The following is a 17,561-nucleotide window of genomic DNA, read 5'->3' as shown; positions in this document are numbered from 1 at the left end:
TACCTATGCCACCATCTTGGTTTCTCCCTAATTCGGATTTTTTGACCAAATATTTTACCAAATGATTTTTTTAAATCCTCACCCAAAATTATTTTTTTGAGAGATTTTTTAGAGAGAGTGGAATGGAGGGGGGACAGAGAGAGAGAAAAACATCAATATGAGAGAGACACATCGATTGGTTGCTTCCTGCAGGCACCCTGACCAGGGCCCGGGAGCAAACCTGCAACCCAAGTACCTGCCCTTGACCAGGAATCAAACCCATGACCCTTCGGTTCCAGGGCCAATGCTCTAACCACGGACCAAAACCAGTTAGAGCAATTAAATGATATTTGAGTTCAAGTCCACAACTCTTTGATTACCTACAAAGTAGGTACTTCTCCATGGAAAAATAAATTCAGAATCACTTTTTAAATAAGTTAGCTGAGCAAAGTATATTGAAAAAAGTGGGAGTCAGTCTCAATAAAAATTTCTCTGGCCAGGTCACCTTCTACCCTGTTTCCTCATCTGAAAAATGGAGATCATAATTTCTAATTTATTATGGGATTAAATAAATGTAAAGTGCCTACCATAGCATGTGTTACAGTAGAAACAAACAGTAATTGTTAAACCGTGCCCTGCTTTCCTCTGGTCACTGCAGAGGAACACATTTTTATTAAGACCCAGTTCTCAATTGCAAAGAACTTACTACTTTGTACAGAAAAATGTTTGAGGGGTCCTACTACAGAGAAGAATATAATAAAAATGCTATAAACTTTTGATTCACTATTTTAAAATCCCTAAATTAAGTGTGTGGATCATAATACACAGGGATAGAAAACAAAAGTGTCTTTGTTCAGAAATAACTTTTAACATTTGAACTCAAAACATAACTTCTCACTTTTAAACATTGCCAAGTTTGGAAAGAACTAGTTCTGTTTGTTCATAAGCTATCATTGGATGGTATCATTCTGAGGATACAAGTTTAATAGCCAAGGTAGGAATAATGAATTTTAATCCTGTAGTAGAAGCTTTCTTGTATTGTGAGAAAATTTTTGACCTGTATATTGAATGTTGGTTGCCTAGCTAATTTCTTATTTTTAAAAAGACAGTAAATTATTTAAATTTCCTACAAATATTTTTTGTTGTTTTTTTGTTTTGTTTTTTTTATTGTTTTATTACTTAAAGTATTACAAAGGGTATTACATATGTGTCCTTTTTTTTTTCTCCCATCCTTGACAATCCCCTGGCCTCCCCTACCCCCCAGTGTCTTATGTCCATTGGTTATGCTTATATGCATGCATACAAGTCCTTCGGTTGATCCCTTTACAAGTATTTATATATGATACTTGATTCAAGGAGTGCTTTGTGGTATCAGTATGTATTCCAGTACATAATCTCAAATTTTTAATTTGTACAAAACCAGAGCTCTGCCTAGTTTCATTTCAGTCTGGTTCCTTTTACCCCTCAAAATTCAGCCTCCTTCCTGTCACCATGCTTGGCATGAGTATTCTCTGCTTTCCTTTGGACTTTGTTGACATTTAGATTCATCTGGAATAATATAGATATGATTTGTTATTTAGGGAATGAACTTTATGACAAATGGTAATACATTGATAAAATCAATGCTCTATTTTCCCCTTTCATTTTAAGATGTAACCTAGATCATTGGCACCATAGAACTTGTAAGATCTGAATTTAACCAAGAGCAGTATTATCTAGGGAGTTATGCAAAAATTACCAATGCCTGTAGCTCACCCCATTCCAATTGAATCAGAAGGAGAGGGTAGGAATAAGGCATTGGTGAGTTTTTTTAAACTCCAGGTGATTCTGATACACAACCAGGATAAGAATCGTCAGCCTAGAAAGGAGAGTAAGATTGTGGTTATACAAAATATATAAAATATTTTCCTAAATGGCTAGCATATTGTCCAAAATAAATGATCAATAAGGAATGTGATTTTTAAAATGTGGCCTGGCATTTAATTAATATGCTGTGTCAAGTTCAGTAAATAGTTGGGAAGTCTCTCAAACCAACTTTTTGTAATATGTTTAATTGAAGATTAAAGTCTTTACTTAAATGTAAGTCATTATTTTACTTGAATGTAGTTTCTTAAAATGTTAAACATGCCCTGGCCAGTGTGGCCCAATTGGTTGAGCGTCGTCTTGTGCACCAAAAGGTTGCCAGTTTAATTCCCAGTCAGGTTAGATGCCCATTTTGGGTTTGGTCCCTGGTCGGGGTGTGTACAGGAGAAAACTGATTGGTGTTTCTCTCTTACGTTGATGTTTCTCTCTCTCCCTTCCCTTCCTCTCTCTCTCAAAAAATAAATAAAAATATACTTTTTTAAAGGCTAAATATTTACCTAAAGTAGCCTATTTCCAAATTCTCACACACACACACACACACACACACACACACACACCTTTTCATTGCTCATATCCCATTGATAGTAAAAAAATGAAATTGGTCCTTTATTAGGCCACTTGGCATCCTTGAAGTTGAAAAATCAACTTTTGGATATTTGCTACAAATAATCCAAAGGACAATATTTATACAATAGAGGTATGTTACACTTAAACAGTTAGATATGCTTTACATTTACAGGTAGTCTTCTGTTGTGGCCATAATCTCATCTGTTTCAGTTGTGCTTTACGTGTGTTCTCTCAGATAGTAAAGTGAATGCAAATATACGTAGTCAGTTTTATTCTAACAAAGTCTTAATTTATTATACAAAATTAAAAGTTTTAATTAAATATTTATAGTAGAAAAACATTTTCTTATGTTTGTCATATATAAAGATGAAAACATCTAGCATAAAATTAGCTGTGCTGATTTAAGAGCTGGTATGGATTTTTGTCACATTCAGCAAAGGAAAGTACCATTAAACTATACAGTTAGAAATTTGAATTCTGTTAGATGTTGAAGCATATATTTGCCTCTAAGGACACAGTAAAACTATTCAAAAGTTTACTTATTTTCAAAGATCATCTAACTACTATTGCTGAACAAGAAATATTTAATTGTCAATTTCTATTTCTATTAGTCAGTTTCTTCAATTTGTCTTTAAAATCTTCCTTACATTTTTGGTTGTTTTATTATTTGCTTTTTAAAATATTCAGTGCCAGGACAAAAGTACACCGTTTAAGTAATTAAGTAAGCAGGCATACGTCTCCCCTTCTCACCTGCTTAATTCTAAATTGCAAGGCCTGCCATGTAAAATTTTAGATCATCAGACCAACATGTTGACATTAAATATCAAACTGACTTCATTTTTGCTTCCTAACGTTTCCCATTGCTACTCTGCATTTTTCTTCACTAAAGCATCTGTTAGTTAGTGAGTTTTCCAGTTCCTTCTTCATCTTTTTTTTCCCTTGTAGCTGTGAGCACTCCAGCAGATTGCATCATTAGGTTGGGCCCTGTGAGCTGTTTTGCTCTGTTCCAAGTGTCTGATTCAGCAGGCCACAGACCGCTGCTTGCCAGAAAATCGCCATTGCTTCGAGGCTGGCGCTTGCCTACCTGTTTTGATCGCCTGAGATATGAGAGTTTGTTTGCCAGAATCACTGTGGATAGAAATAGAAGGGTGCAGATAAGAAAGAGCACTGCAATTATAATTAAGCAAACTAGCATAGCCATTTTGTTGTTGTTTTCCTCACAGGCTTCTTTTTTGAAAATTTCACTGTGACTTTTGCTTGTGTTTTCGATGCTCTGTAATGTCGGAGCACTGTTCCTAGCAACCGAAGGTGTATAAAGCTCCAGTTCAGATTTAGGGGTGAAAGATGTGATGTGAGGCGATGCTGCTATTTCAGGCATGTTTGTAGAATTGCTCCTTTTATCTACTTGAGTTGCAGAGTTTGTGTTACTGTTTTCGTTTTGGTTTCTGCCTGTCTTATTTTGAATATCTGGATCCCAGACAGTAGTATTGTTAGCCCCCAGATGGGTATAGTTTGTTCTTGTTCCAGAAGACAAAGAAAAAACTGTTGTCATTAGAAAGGCAAGATGCAGGTAATGACCTGTGTGTTTCATGTCCGTGATAATGCCAGTAACCTGTTGGGGATAGAAATATAATTTGAGAATTTGTAAAAGAGTTAACGGTTTCTGATTTTGGTAATTGTATTAAAAGATAAGACAGCTGATATGTTACAAGTAAGCTGCAAGCCCATGCCTGACATTTGCAATTCCTTCTTAACCGTTTTTTTTCTATTAGGCTATACATAAAGAAACAGTTTTAATTTCTGTTATTCTTTTAAGTGAATGCCATGGTTTTATATTGTGTTCTCCCTCTTAAGCATGCTAGACTTCAGCTTTGAGTCATATACTTCTGCTTTTTTTGATTCCTCCCCCTCTCCCCCATTTAAGGATCCTTTTTTACAGAAACTCCCCACCTTCTAACATATGTGTCATAAGTCTTTATAGTAAAGGAGAAATGTGGCTTTAGGCATTTTGCTTCATGCATGAAAGTAGCTTTTTTTTTCCTGGTCAGGAAAGGGGAAATGTGGTAGCAACCAAAAGAAAATGAACTTCAAATAGGAATTCAGGGTGGGTATTTTTTAATTTTTCCTTCTTGGGTATTTATCTTGAAGCTTAGAATAAAGCTGGTACTTAGAAATATATCCCCAGGATTTGTGAAAGCAATTTTATGGTGATGGTTCTCTCTTTTCACCTCTGTATTTCCTGACTGACTGTGGCTTTCCGAAAGCAAAGGCCAAAGGCGGCATGCCTGTTTTCTCAGCCTGAAAATCTGGCATTACAAAGAAAAAGAGGCAGAACTCTACTGAATAATCTCAAAGGTTTAACAAAAGTTACTGACTTTTTTATATTATTTATGCCTAGCACTTTTTCCTGTGAATATTTTGACATAATTTTTGAAATAAAGTATACAGTAAAATAGAAGTAGAGCCTCAGGATCATGGGATTTTAGACTGAAGTGGGAAGTCAAGGCAGATGGTAGCATCTCAACATATAAATAAAAAGCTTGCATTTCAGTTTTGGCTCTGAGCTCCCTGGAAGCCAGTACAAAAAGGGGATAAGACTGTTCTAATTCTCATTATCCACCATAGAATTGGTGATTTAAATAGAACTGGTATATCTGTTCAGGGACTGGTAAGCCAGAAAGACTTACCACCATTATTGAACTATCTCTTTTATAATAATATTCCAATTTGTTGGAGCTACTTTTATAAGATTTTTTATTCTTAGTAATCATTTAAGGGAACTAGAAAAAAAACTAGATTATTCTCCTTTTTGAATCAGCTTTGATTCCGTAGATCTAGGAGGGACCTGAAATTCTTCATTTCTGACCCAACTCCCAAGCAACATAGGTGCTACTGCTAGTCAGTTTCACAGTTTTATAAGAAATAGTGTATAAGAAGTAGTTTATAATAAGTGATGCTAACTGGAAATTAACCTATGAAATAATATCACCTATTAATCGTAGGGAGGAAAAAAGCTTTTATTGTGTGCTCCAGAATTAAGATTGCTTTTTGGATTATGACCTTTAATAAACAGTGAAAGATACGGTGCATTGACTTCTACGTAGTGTTCAGCTTCCATTTTTAAGTTGAATGGCATAAATCTTTGCCTTCTTTATGATTCTTTCACAGAGAAATACTTTAAATTGGGTTAGCAAGCAATTTCCATCCTTTTATACTAGACTGGCCATCTGCATAGATGGTAAAATAATTTAAAGTGGGTTGTTATTGTCACATTAGTTTGTTAACAGTGTAGTACGCATCCTAGCATTCGCACACATTTAACAATGCTTACCACGGGATGGATAATGGGCCCGCTGTTGATTGTCTTCAGCCAGATGTGCTGTCATCCCCAAATAAACAAACTGTTAACAAAATGAGACTTTCTCTTATCCTTACAAGTTCCCAAGAATAGAGGACTGTCTCTATATCCCTAATTTAAACCAATGAGGCCAGGTTATGTTATCAGAAGTGTCTGTGTGTGTTTTTAATCTCTGGTCATTTTCAATAACATGTTTAATGCCTAAGCATTAATAATAATAAATTTATTTTTTAAACTTTTTTTCATAACCAAACTTTCTAATTGACTGTAGAATTTAAACTCAGATCCTACCTAGTTCTAATTTAAAACTCTATATTGATAGTAAATCTTTCTCATTTCTACTTAAGTTTTACCTAACAGGACAGAACAAAAAGCATACATTTTCCATCACTTATGATTCTACTTTGTTAGTAAGAGTCGTAGGTACTATTTGAAGCACTTCCTCAAACACGAATCTGTACAAAGTTGTAAGTAAAAGGCATAAGAAAAGCCATATATATTACCTACCTTGCAAAATGGTTGGTCAAAATCTGATTATAACCTTATTTTAACAAGCCACTTCTTTTCTTGTCTTTACGCACAGCTTGCAGTGATATAAAGCAGAACAGACTTGGAGAAATAGGAATGTTCAAGTAAATCTGCAGCAAAAAAGGGCATGTACAGCTAGCTCTCCGCTTTTCGAACCAAACCACAGATGATGACACATTTCCTTTTCTCCGCAACTAGAGCACATGTCACAGGGGAAAAAAACACCAGAATCTCTAACTTGTCTAGTTGGCCACTGGCATGACAGGAGGCTTTGTGGAACAAATCCCGCCTCCAGGGCAGGGAGGGTTTTTCTCTTAATGCCTTTTGACCTTATGCTCATTATATATGCCTGCTTTATATGCTTTTGGATGACATATTAGTATCATTCAAAAGAAGATGAAATGGCATTTTCCCTGCAGCATTAAAATCACCTCTGAAAATTTTATTTGTATGCACAGATTGATTTGATAAATGAGTTTGGAGACCTGAGGTATTGGTCAAATAATAGAAACAATGATATACATAACCCACATCTCAAATTATGGAACTGCAACGATTTGAGAAAGTACGTAGTAAATTTAGATTATATAGGACAGAACATGCTTTTGTGTGGTTTAGTGTATAGACACACACACACACACACACACACAGCCTCTGTCTCTGTCTCCCTTTCTCTCTCTGCTCCCCCCTTCTCTCTCTCTCCTTCCCCCTGAATGTCCTTTCATCACCTCATTTTTCTCCCATAAGTGGCTGCCCCTCCTGATCTCTCTGTTTTTGTTCATGATAGCAACATTCTTTGTAATCTCAGAGGCTTGTTTTATAGCAAGTCTTTTTAATTCAAGTCCTTTCTTATAGCCCTGATCTGACCTAAGACAATGTTGATTTTTCCTTTATATTCTTATATCAGTTTTTTTTTATGATAACCATAGTACAGTTTTGAGCCACATAATGACAGGCCACATGTACAATGGTGATCCCATAAAAATACATAATGGAGCTGATAAATTTCTATTGCCACTAGTAGCCATGGTAACATCATAGCACAACACATTGCTCACGTGTTTGTGGTGATGCTGGTGTAAACACACCTACAGCACTGCCAATGATATAAAAATATAGCTCATACAATTACAGTATTACACCATACCATCTAGGTTTGTGTAAGTGCACTCTGATGTTTGTACAACGATGAAATTGAACGTTTACCTGTATTGTTAAGTGGTGCATGACTGTATTTTAAATCCTTATTAGGCCATGTCTAGAGTAGTACAATATCTTTTTTACCAGCCCTGATGCCTTTATATGTATATTACTTCCTTTGATCATATCACCCCTTTCTTTAAAAAAGAATAACTCCTTAACACCTATAGCAATGTTGCAGAAATGTTCATGCAAATAACCATTAGATGAGAGGGTTTTTTTAAAAACAATGAAAACTGCCAGGCCCCATGTCATAGATTTATATGTACTAGTAGGTCTGGGCTTGGACCAAGAACCTGCATTTTTATCAGGCACCACAGCTGATTCTCATGCTGGTGTGACACTCTGAGGAATACTGAGCTCTTAGGAGAAAACCTAAGCCCCTTAGGTGAACAGTTTCGGTCCCTTCACAATTTAGCTATTATGTATTTTTCCAGCTTTATCTCTTAGACCTTCTCTGTGTGAATCCTCCATTCTAGCTAAACTAGCTGACGGTTGACCTCAGCACTCCTAGTTACCTGTCTCTTTTCCTCTGTACCTCTGTCCATGAGGTCTGCTAGTCCCTCCTCTCGTTGAGTTTGAAGTTCCTCCTAGCCACGTCAGCTGGTGTGTCTTCTAAGGAGCTTTCACTGACTACCCAGTTTGTATTGATCCCTCCCTCTTCTGAACTTAATAGCACTATTTTTCTCTGCAGTTCCTTTGATAAGTGATTATATACTACCTCATACTTTTTCTTTGATCTTGAAATGTTTTTTTATTTTTGAAATATATTTTTATTGATTTCAGAGAGGAAGGGAGAGGGAGAGAGTTGGAAATATCATTGATGAGAGAGAATTATATTGATCAGCTGCCTCCTGCACGGCCCCTACTGGGGATTGAGCCTGAAACCCTGGCATGTGCCCTGACCAGGAATCGAACTGTGACCTCCTAGTTCATAGATTGATGCTCAACCACTGAGAGACAACAGCTGGCCTCTTTTATTTCAAAATCATATAACTTGTCCCATTTTTATCTTACTTCCAACAAGATTAAAAGCTCTGAGGTGAGGATACTCATCTTAGCCTAGGTTGTAGTAGTACTACCAGAGTCATCAAATACGGAACATTGGGCCAAAGTTCATATAGGTTGTTTTGATTGAAATTCTAGTACTGTGTTCTTCAGGGCTTTCTGTTGGTCCTGACCTTGGCTGCTTACATTGTTTAGCATTATTTTTAGTATAAGCAACATATGACTAATATGGCTGGCTTAATATTAAAAAAAAATGGAACTATTGGTTCATACAACTGAATAGTCCAGGGATAAATTTGATCCCAGGAGAGGCTTTATCTAGGACTCAAATGAAATGCCAGGGCCCCAGTTTCTTTATTTCTCTGCTCTGTATCTTCAGTGTTTAGGCATGCTTTTCTTCAGATCTCAAGATATGAGCTAACAACTCCCAGGGCTCTGTGTCCCCATGTTTATAAGTCTAAATTTCCCAGAGTTTAAACTGCAGTGTCTTAATTGGGCCTCTTTGGCTCTGGTTGTCCTAATTTGAGTCATTTGATCACTACTGAAACATTCTCTCTGGTCAAGATAGGATAAATGAATTCACAAAGCTATTCAGTTCTCTCGAGGGCTCCAAGTGGGTCATTCCCACCCAGACTGTTCGCCTGGGAAGTTTGGTGGTCCTGGAGGCCACTTACCAAAGTCCACTGCCTTCTTCCTTGATTGACTGTGATGGACAAGTTTGTTGTTACTGTCATAGCTCAGAGTTTTCAAATTGGAGATTTGTCCCTTCTGTTTTACTTCAGCATTATTTCTCAATGTCTAAAGAACAGCTGATTTAGAAAAAGGACCCAGCCCTGGCCAGGTGGCTCAGATGGTTGGAGCATCATCCCATGCATCTAGGTTGTGGCTTTGATCCCTGGTTGGGGCATACACAGGAGGCAACCAGTCGATGTTTCTCTCTCTCTCACTCTCACCCTTTATCCCTCCCTCCCATTCCCTCCCTTTCTCCCTCTCTCTTGATAATCAATAAAAACATATCCAAACATATCCTTGGGTTAGGATTAATAAAAGGATCCAGACTTTGTATAATTTTTGTATTATTGTTAGTTTTCTCTAGAAAGCTAATCAGAAAATAAAGTAATAAAATAGATTAGTAGCATCTATGTATCTATTCAGAACTCTGTTAAGAATCTGTGTCCTTTTTTGTGTGTCATCTTTTTTTAGGTTCAAAACTGGTCAAATCAACGGTGATTTGCTAATATACCATGTCTTGCTGACTTTAAAGCCATATTATGCAAAGCCATATGAAATTGTAGTGGACCTTACCCATACTGGGCCTAGCAATCGCTTTAAAACGGACTTTCTCTCCAAGTGGTTTGTTGTTTTTCCTGGCTTTGCTTATGACAACGTCTCTGCAGTTTATATCTATAACTGTAACTCCTGGGTCAGGGAGTACACCAAGTATCACGAGCGGCTGCTGACTGGCCTCAAAGGCAGCAAAAGGCTCATTTTCATAGACTGTCCCGGGAAACTGGCTGAGCACATAGAGCACGAGCAGCAGAAGCTACCCGCTGCCACCTTGGCATTGGAAGAGGATCTGAAGGTGTTCCACAACGCGCTCAGGCTGGCTCACAAAGACACCAAGGTTTCTATCAAAGTAAGTGCCACTCACTCTGTTAGCTTCGCTGCCTTTCTTGACTAACCAGACTGTACGCTGGCCTTCCTAAGTGCCCCTGTGGTACTGTAACAAATGTAAGTCCAGAGAGAGAACTAAGCTTTCTATCTTCATGGAGTCCTGTGGATGATACAAGATGTGTACACTTAGTTCTAGTTGGGTTGGAGATAGGAGAGTATTGTAGAGAAGGCAGTTTGCTCTATATCAGTCAGATGGCACCAATGTGTGGAAATTATCTAGTGAGATTCTGATTAAGGCATGCTTTTTACAGAATGAGAAACAAGAACTTTCAGGATAAAATCAGTAATTGTCCATAGAATTCTTGACCTCTTTTTAAAAACTAATTCTTTCTGATGTTTTTAGTCTCTTTGAGAGCATTTATTACAATAATTATTTGCATATGTAATGGTGGTAACTCTTTCTTATACGGCAAATATAATATTTTGGTTGGTTGGTTGGTTTGGGGCCTCTTACAATTCAACATAATGGAATTTAATTCTTCTTCACTCCACCCTCTCACCACCACTTTCCAGGTTGGTTCTACTGCTGTTCAGGTAACCTCAGCAGAGCGAACAAAAGTCCTGGGGCAGTCAGTCTTTCTCAATGATATCTATTATGCTTCGGAAATTGAAGAAATATGCCTAGTGGATGAGAACCAGTTCACCTTAACCATTGCAAACCAGGGCACACCACTCACCTTCATGCACCAGGAGTGTGATGCCATTGTCCAGTCTATCATTCACATCCGGACACGCTGGGAGCTGTCGCAGCCAGATTCTATCCCCCAGCACACCAAGATTCGGCCAAAAGATGTCCCTGGGACGCTGCTCAATATCGCATTACTTAATTTAGGCAGTTCAGATCCTAGTTTACGGTAAGTTATTTAAAAAATGCACTTCAACTTTATTCAAGGTTTATTGCTTTTAAAATGAACCACTTAGTAAGCTGTGAAAGCAGCCTCTACCCTAATACTGTAAATTGGGAGGTATGCTATGTTGGTTAACCAGCATGACCTCATCAAGCTGTGGCATATTCACATGAACTGTGGAATTTTGAATATGGTGATTCACACTAAACCAATATATGTTCTTTGTCCAGGAAACTTTCATCTGAAACAGACAACGTAGCAGTTTGGGGGTTTTCCCCGAAATTTGTTTTTTATTAAGTCTACTCCCAAATTAAGTTTCCCTCCTCTGAGTCTTGTAATTAAGTTTTCCCGTGTTCAATGTATATCACTATTAAGGTCCCTTGCAGTTCAATTTGATTATCATTGTTTGCAAAGGAAGGCTTAATGTTCCATAACTCAAACAATAACATTGTTGCATATTTTCCATCTATGTGACTTGAACAAAATTCTTGAAAGAAATCTTGAGATAAATATAGATGTCATCTGAGCAGAGATAATTGGTTCTGTTTAGGCTTAATAATCTGGACACAAATCAGGAAAGAGCATCTCTTATGTAGTCAGTAGATTTGGTTTATTTATTTTTGTAATATATTTTTATTGATTTCAGAAAGGAAGGGGGGGGAGAGAGAGAGAGAGAGAGAGAGAAACATCAGTGATGAGAGAGAATCTGCTGCCTTCTGCACGGTCCACACTGGGGATCGAACCCACAACGTTGGCTTGTGCCCTTGACCGGAATCAAACCCAGGACTCTTCAGTCCATAGGCCGATGCTCTGTCCACTGAGCCAAATCAGCTAGGGCTCAGTAGATTTTGTTTAAATATAGATCAGTTATGTATGCCTTTAGGCAAAGTACTGAACCTGAGCTTGTTTCCTCGTTTTTTTTTTAATGCTGGTTCTTATTATTTTTTTAATATATTTTTATTGATTTTAGAGAGGAAGGAAGAGAGAGAGGGAGAGAGAAACATCCATGATGAGAGAGAATCATGGATTGGCTGCCTCTTGCAAGTCCCCCACAGGGGATTGAGCCCACAACCCGGGCATATGCCCTTGACCGGAATCGAACCTGGGACCTTTCAGTTCGCAGGCCGAAGCTTTATCCACTGAGCCAAACCGGCCAGGGCTTGTTTCCTCATTTTAAAAATACAATGTCATCCTTATATACTTACAAATATTTAATAGTATGTCACATAGTATAGTATAGCCCCTAGAAAATACTTTGTGCTTAGTAAATATTATTTCCTCCCAACTTCCCCACCCTTCTATCCCTCCACCCCTGTGTGTCTCTTTGTACTTCTTCCTCTTTTCCAGTCTCCATTTCATGTTAGGATAATTTTTTCTCCGAAGTACCTTGAGACTGTCAAGGTTTTTACATATATAAATTCTTAGCTTCAGAAAATCTTCCCTAGGATAGAACATAGCCCAGGTTTAGTAAGTGGGCCTTTTAAGGTTCCAGATCTCCCTATTTAAAAGGGGGAAAATATCAAGATTTTTTTACATGGGTGGGTCTCATGGGGTTCATGAACTCTCAGAAATTATACACAAGATTTTGTGTATTCTTTGCTCTTATTCAATTCTCAGGGAAGTCTGACACCTACCCCCACATTGAGGGACCCCAGTTTCTTCTCTTTTACTTTAGAGAGAGAGAGGAAGGGAGAGAGAGAGAAACATCACTTTCTTGTTCCACTTATTTATGCGCATATTCATTAGTTGTTTCTTGTATGTGCCCTGACCAGGGATCAAACTGGCAACCTTGGCGTATCCAGATGACTCTCTAATCAGCTGAGCTACCTGGCCAGGGCCAGCACCTCAGTTCTTTATAGTTGTTGAAATATGCAGAGAGTAGCCCTAGCTGGTTTGGCTCAGTGGAGAGAGTGTCGGCCTGTGGACTGAAGGGTCAAAAAATCTCCAAACCGGCCGGCGTGGCTCAGTGATTGAGCATCAACCTATGAACCAGGAGGTCATGGTTTGATTCTTGATCAGTGCATGTGCCTGGGTTGCCAGCTCAATCCCCAGGGTGGGGCATGCAGAAGTCATCCAATCAGCTCTCTCTCTCTCTCTCTCTCTCTCTCTCTCTCTCTTTCTCTCTGAAATCAATAAAAATATGCTAAGAAAAGAAATATGCAGAGTAGTCAATGTCAAAATGGTATAACTCAGAATTCCTAGGAGTTAGTAAGAGATACATAAACTTAGAAATAATAATCTTAATATTCTCATTTGGGGAAAATGGAGCTATATGTATGCCTTTAATATCTAATTTAAAGTTCCTCATCCAAGAATGCTAACAATCTTCTAAAAATCATTTGCTTGGTAAATCTATATTCTTCTCCTGTGAAATAAAGCACGGTGACAGCTTCTGCTTTTTGCTGGAGCATGTCATGCCAGAGAAAATGCCTTGTGGCAGACTTAAACTTCAGCGGCTTTTCCTCCCTCTGTGTCTATTGCATAAATATATTAGTATGATGGAAGTTCAGAGGCAAGGAAAACCTGAAAATTACTGAGCAATCAAACCATTTCTTTTGCTCTATAGGAGAGAAAATTAAAATTTAAAAATGAATCTGAGTTTTTTGAGCTTTCTCCTAAATTGTTTAAATCTATTTTCAGACATTTATAAGGGAATTTTTTGTTCTAATGAAATCTGGATATATATATTAAGCTTTTTGTTTGTTTTTTTATTTGTAATAGTTATGTGGAAGGGGTTCATGGAAGAATAGAGGGGGACTTGATTATGTTAAAAAAAATTGTAGTGTAACTTGTAGGACACCCAGGAAGAGATTCAGTAGATGCCAATTAAAGATTTTAACATTCTAATATGATGAGGGGCCATTTCATTTGCCTTCTTATGATCTGCATTATAACTGGATCTAGCAGGAGGAGGAACCACAATTTGAGTTTCAGCTTCACTGAATATGCAGTATGCCTTACTCTTTCTTTCTGTTAATCATAAATCACTCACCTTTTACGTCTCAGTGAGATGTCTTTTAGGAAGGCCTTATCCTCACCTGTCTTAGGAGCCTCAGAGTGCTCTTCTGGTTATGTCAAGAATTGCCCTTTGGGAAGGCGGGGGAAGGGGCGGGTGGGAAGAGATCAGCCAGTGAATTTGTATGCATATGTACATAACCCATGGACACAGACAGTGGGATGGTGAGGGCCTTAGGGTGGAGGGGATGGGAAAAGGCGGGGGAAGGGGCGGGTGGGAAGAGATCAACCAGTGAATTTGTATGCACATGTACATAACCCATGGACACAGATAGTGGGATGGTGAGGGCCTTAGGGTGGAGGGGATGGGAACAGGCTGGAAGAGGTTAATGGGGAAAAAGGAGGACCTATGTAATACTTTAAACAATAAAGATTTAAAATTTAAAAAATAAAAATAAATAAATAAACACTATTGCTTTAAAAAAAAATCCCTGAGGGATCAAAGGGTATTTTGGTTTTACTCTAGAATCATAACAACTCTAATTGATCATAAATTTAAAAAATAGTTGATTATGCTTTGTAATAAAATCACAAGTTCTATGTTATGAAAAAATTTTGGAATTAAAAAAAATAAGTTTTAAAACAAATGTATTTGTGTTTTCTCCTAGGTCAGCTGCCTATAATCTTCTGTGTGCCTTAACCTGTACCTTTAATTTAAAAATCGAGGGCCAGTTACTAGAGACATCAGGTTTATGTATCCCTGCCAACAACACCCTCTTTATTGTCTCCATTAGTAAGACGCTGGCAGCCAATGAGCCACACCTCACCTTAGAATTTTTGGAAGAGTGTATTTCTGGATTTAGCAAATCTAGTAAGTAATGATCATTTCCTTTAATGTGTTAACAATAATTCTAAGAAAATTCAAAGAAAACGCTTTCATTTCAGGAGTTACCAGTGAAATCTCTAATTGATTATGTTTTTACCTCTTTACCTCTTTTAATTTTTCACCTGTGGTACTCTGTAACTGAAGGCACTCTGAAGGGACTTTATGGCATACCACACTGACAGATCCACTAAAATCCTGGCAATAAATCAAGGTGGCAAAGTTTTGATACCTTACATGCCTCTGAACCCACTCACAAAGTATTTTTCTCAACATGTGTCAGTTTAATTAGCTTCAGCATTTCTCTTCTTAGATTATTCCAAATTAGTAAAACATGTACATTGTCTCCTTGATTTAGGGAAATGTTTTCTCTTTTCTTCAGCTTGACTTTGAATTATGATTTTATTGTTCATGTACAGTTCCTGGAGAGCGCAGTGCATATAATTCAGGTCCAGGGTCAACTCCTGACTTGGCTTCAATACGTCTCATGGATTTAACATCTACTCTTCACATCTGTCCATCTTCACATCCTGCAGTAGTATAAATGTTGCTGTTCTCACAGCTTACTTACTAACATTTTTTCCCTTTCTCTCTCCATAACACATAAGACCTGTTTTTCTGCATTTAAACACATTTCTTGATTGTTCTGCATTGGACAGTTGAGAGCTTTGACAATTCATCAAAATCAGGCCACTATTTTTTTTTATAGTAATGAATGCAGAATGTAACCCTAAAAAGAAAATGGGTAAGATAAAACAAGAAAAGTGTAAAGCTTTATTGAGAAATATTAATATATGAAGAGATTTAAGTGAACAGGCATACTGTGTTCCTGAATGAGTAATTCTTCCCAGATTGTTACAAATTCAGGGCAATCCAGTTAAAAATTCTATGAGATTTGAGGGTTAAAAATGAGGTCAAATTTTAAATTTTTATAAATTTTACTTGAAAGTACAAACAATAAAGGACTGATTAAATTGTTGGATCTCCATGTAATGGAATAATATGAAGCCATAAAAAATGTATGAGTACAGAATTTCAGTTTGGGAAGATGAACAAATTCTGGAGATGGATGGTGATGATGGTTGTATAACAATGTGAATGCACTTACTGCATAAGTGTACACTGAACTGTATACACTTAAAAATGGTAAATTTTATGTCGCATATATTTACCACAATAAAAAAGTGGGGGATTTTACATGAAGTATATAAAGGAATTTTTGTACTATTTTTACATCTTTTCACAAGTCTTAAGTTTTTGTGGAGGAGTTGTACACATAAGTGTACATTATCTTAATTACCTTTTACCCCTATACCCCCAAATCCTGTATTTTAAAATAATTTAAAATATTATTAAGTAAAATAATTGTTTATTTACTTTTCATTGACCATCTATGCTAATAGCATATTTCTCCCCCCAGGTATTGAATTGAAACATCTTTGTTTAGAATACATGACTCCATGGCTGTCAAATCTTGTTCGATTTTGTAAGCACAATGATGATGCCAAACGACAAAGAGTCACTGCTATTCTTGATAAGCTGATAACAATGACCATAAATGAGAAACAGATGTACCCATCTATTCAAGCAAAAATATGGGGGAGCCTTGGGCAGGTATTGAGTTTGCTTAAACATTTATCTGGTACCTACCTTCTTTGTGCAAATATTTGGTACCCAGTTTATGCAAAGCACTGTTCTAGGTATAGCTGTAGAAAACACAGTCCCTTCTATCAAAAAGCATACAGATGCCCACTAACTTCTTGTTCTGGCTCAAAACTATAAATGTCTAATGCATGTCTCAGAGCCAAAGAAAAACGAGTTATTTTAGCACTCTTCTCCACCGCATAATTCTATACAATTTAACTATAAAAATGTTGCTGCTAGTAAATAGTGCTTTATGATACTCTATTAGCTTACATACCATTGGTGTCAGTGAGTGTTTCTTGATGATGGGACAACTGCTTTTATTTATAGTTCTAGCATAGAGCACCAGTATTAAAATACAGAATATAATGTAACATTTTATTTCTTATCAGTCAAGAATTATGCATGTAATTTCTTCAAAGGAATCACTCAGGGAAGCTATGCCCTTACTCAAACAATGCTGTGAATCCTCTGAATGATTTTAAGTGACCTTGGAACCAGTTCTGTAGCCCTATAGAACATCCCTGTGCTTGATGTCACTTCCTATATTTTCAAATAATTACATTTTATATTGATCATACATTATCTTAGAAGAGAACACAGATGCTTTGCAAGTAATAATAATATAGAGAGATTTAAAATTTTTGAATTCTAGTTTCTTAATTTTTGAAGGAATGAAGTGAATATCTTCATCCTTTTCTGGGTATTTTATGATAAAGTACACTTACTGATAGATCTCTACATAAAACCTAATATTTTGAGGGCTCTGATAAAAGGGAATTTTCATGTTCAGGCTGCTCTTTGAAGTATTTTTTGAAGTGTTTTTAAATTAAAAATTAAGATGGTAGCATGGCTAAAAAATTATTTTTCCCCTCTTCCACTAGATCACAGATCTCCTTGATGTTGTACTGGACAGTTTCATCAAAACCAGTGCGACAGGTGGCTTGGGATCAATAAAAGCTGAGGTCATGGCAGATACTGCTGTAGCTCTGGCTTCTGGAAACGTGAAATTGGTTTCAAGCAAGGTAATCACTTTTCGTTTCCTTTGGTAATA

General features: G+C 37.0%; 2 protein-coding genes across 4 annotated transcripts in view; one reads left to right on the top strand and one right to left on the bottom strand.

Moving 5' to 3' along the window:
- NF1 (neurofibromin 1) overlaps positions 1-17,561 on the top strand; it is a 187,721-nt gene that overhangs the window by 137,652 nt on the left and 32,508 nt on the right. The window contains exons 39-43 of the mRNA XM_015564136.1: positions 9,707-10,139; positions 10,691-11,031; positions 14,649-14,851; positions 16,284-16,477; positions 17,392-17,532. Coding sequence (XP_015419622.1) covers positions 9,707-10,139; positions 10,691-11,031; positions 14,649-14,851; positions 16,284-16,477; positions 17,392-17,532 — 1,312 coding nt within the window. The remainder of the gene's footprint in view (positions 1-9,706; positions 10,140-10,690; positions 11,032-14,648; positions 14,852-16,283; positions 16,478-17,391; positions 17,533-17,561) is intronic.
- Positions 2,395-6,534, bottom strand: EVI2A (ecotropic viral integration site 2A). 3 transcript variants are annotated; one of them, XM_006764054.2, is made up of 3 exons: positions 6,275-6,534; positions 5,741-5,810; positions 2,395-4,021 (listed from the first exon to the last, which is right to left on the bottom strand). In XM_006764054.2, exon 3 carries the CDS (start codon positions 3,998-4,000, stop codon positions 3,305-3,307), a length of 696 nt encoding a protein of 231 aa, XP_006764117.2. In that variant the 5' UTR covers positions 4,001-4,021; positions 5,741-5,810; positions 6,275-6,534; the 3' UTR covers positions 2,395-3,304. The 3 variants fall into 3 exon arrangements, with proteins under 3 accessions (XP_006764117.2, XP_015419612.1, XP_015419611.1); XM_015564126.1 differs by having other exon boundaries at positions 5,741-5,788; XM_015564125.1 differs by lacking the exon at positions 5,741-5,810 and having other exon boundaries at positions 6,275-6,533.

The sequence above is a fragment of the Myotis davidii genome, unplaced genomic scaffold (assembly GCF_000327345.1).
Source record: "Myotis davidii unplaced genomic scaffold, ASM32734v1 scaffold699, whole genome shotgun sequence".
Classification (NCBI taxonomy): domain Eukaryota; kingdom Metazoa; phylum Chordata; class Mammalia; order Chiroptera; family Vespertilionidae; genus Myotis; species Myotis davidii.
The sequence above is the reverse complement of the archived record's forward strand: the minus strand, read 5'-3'. Positions and strand labels throughout refer to the sequence as shown.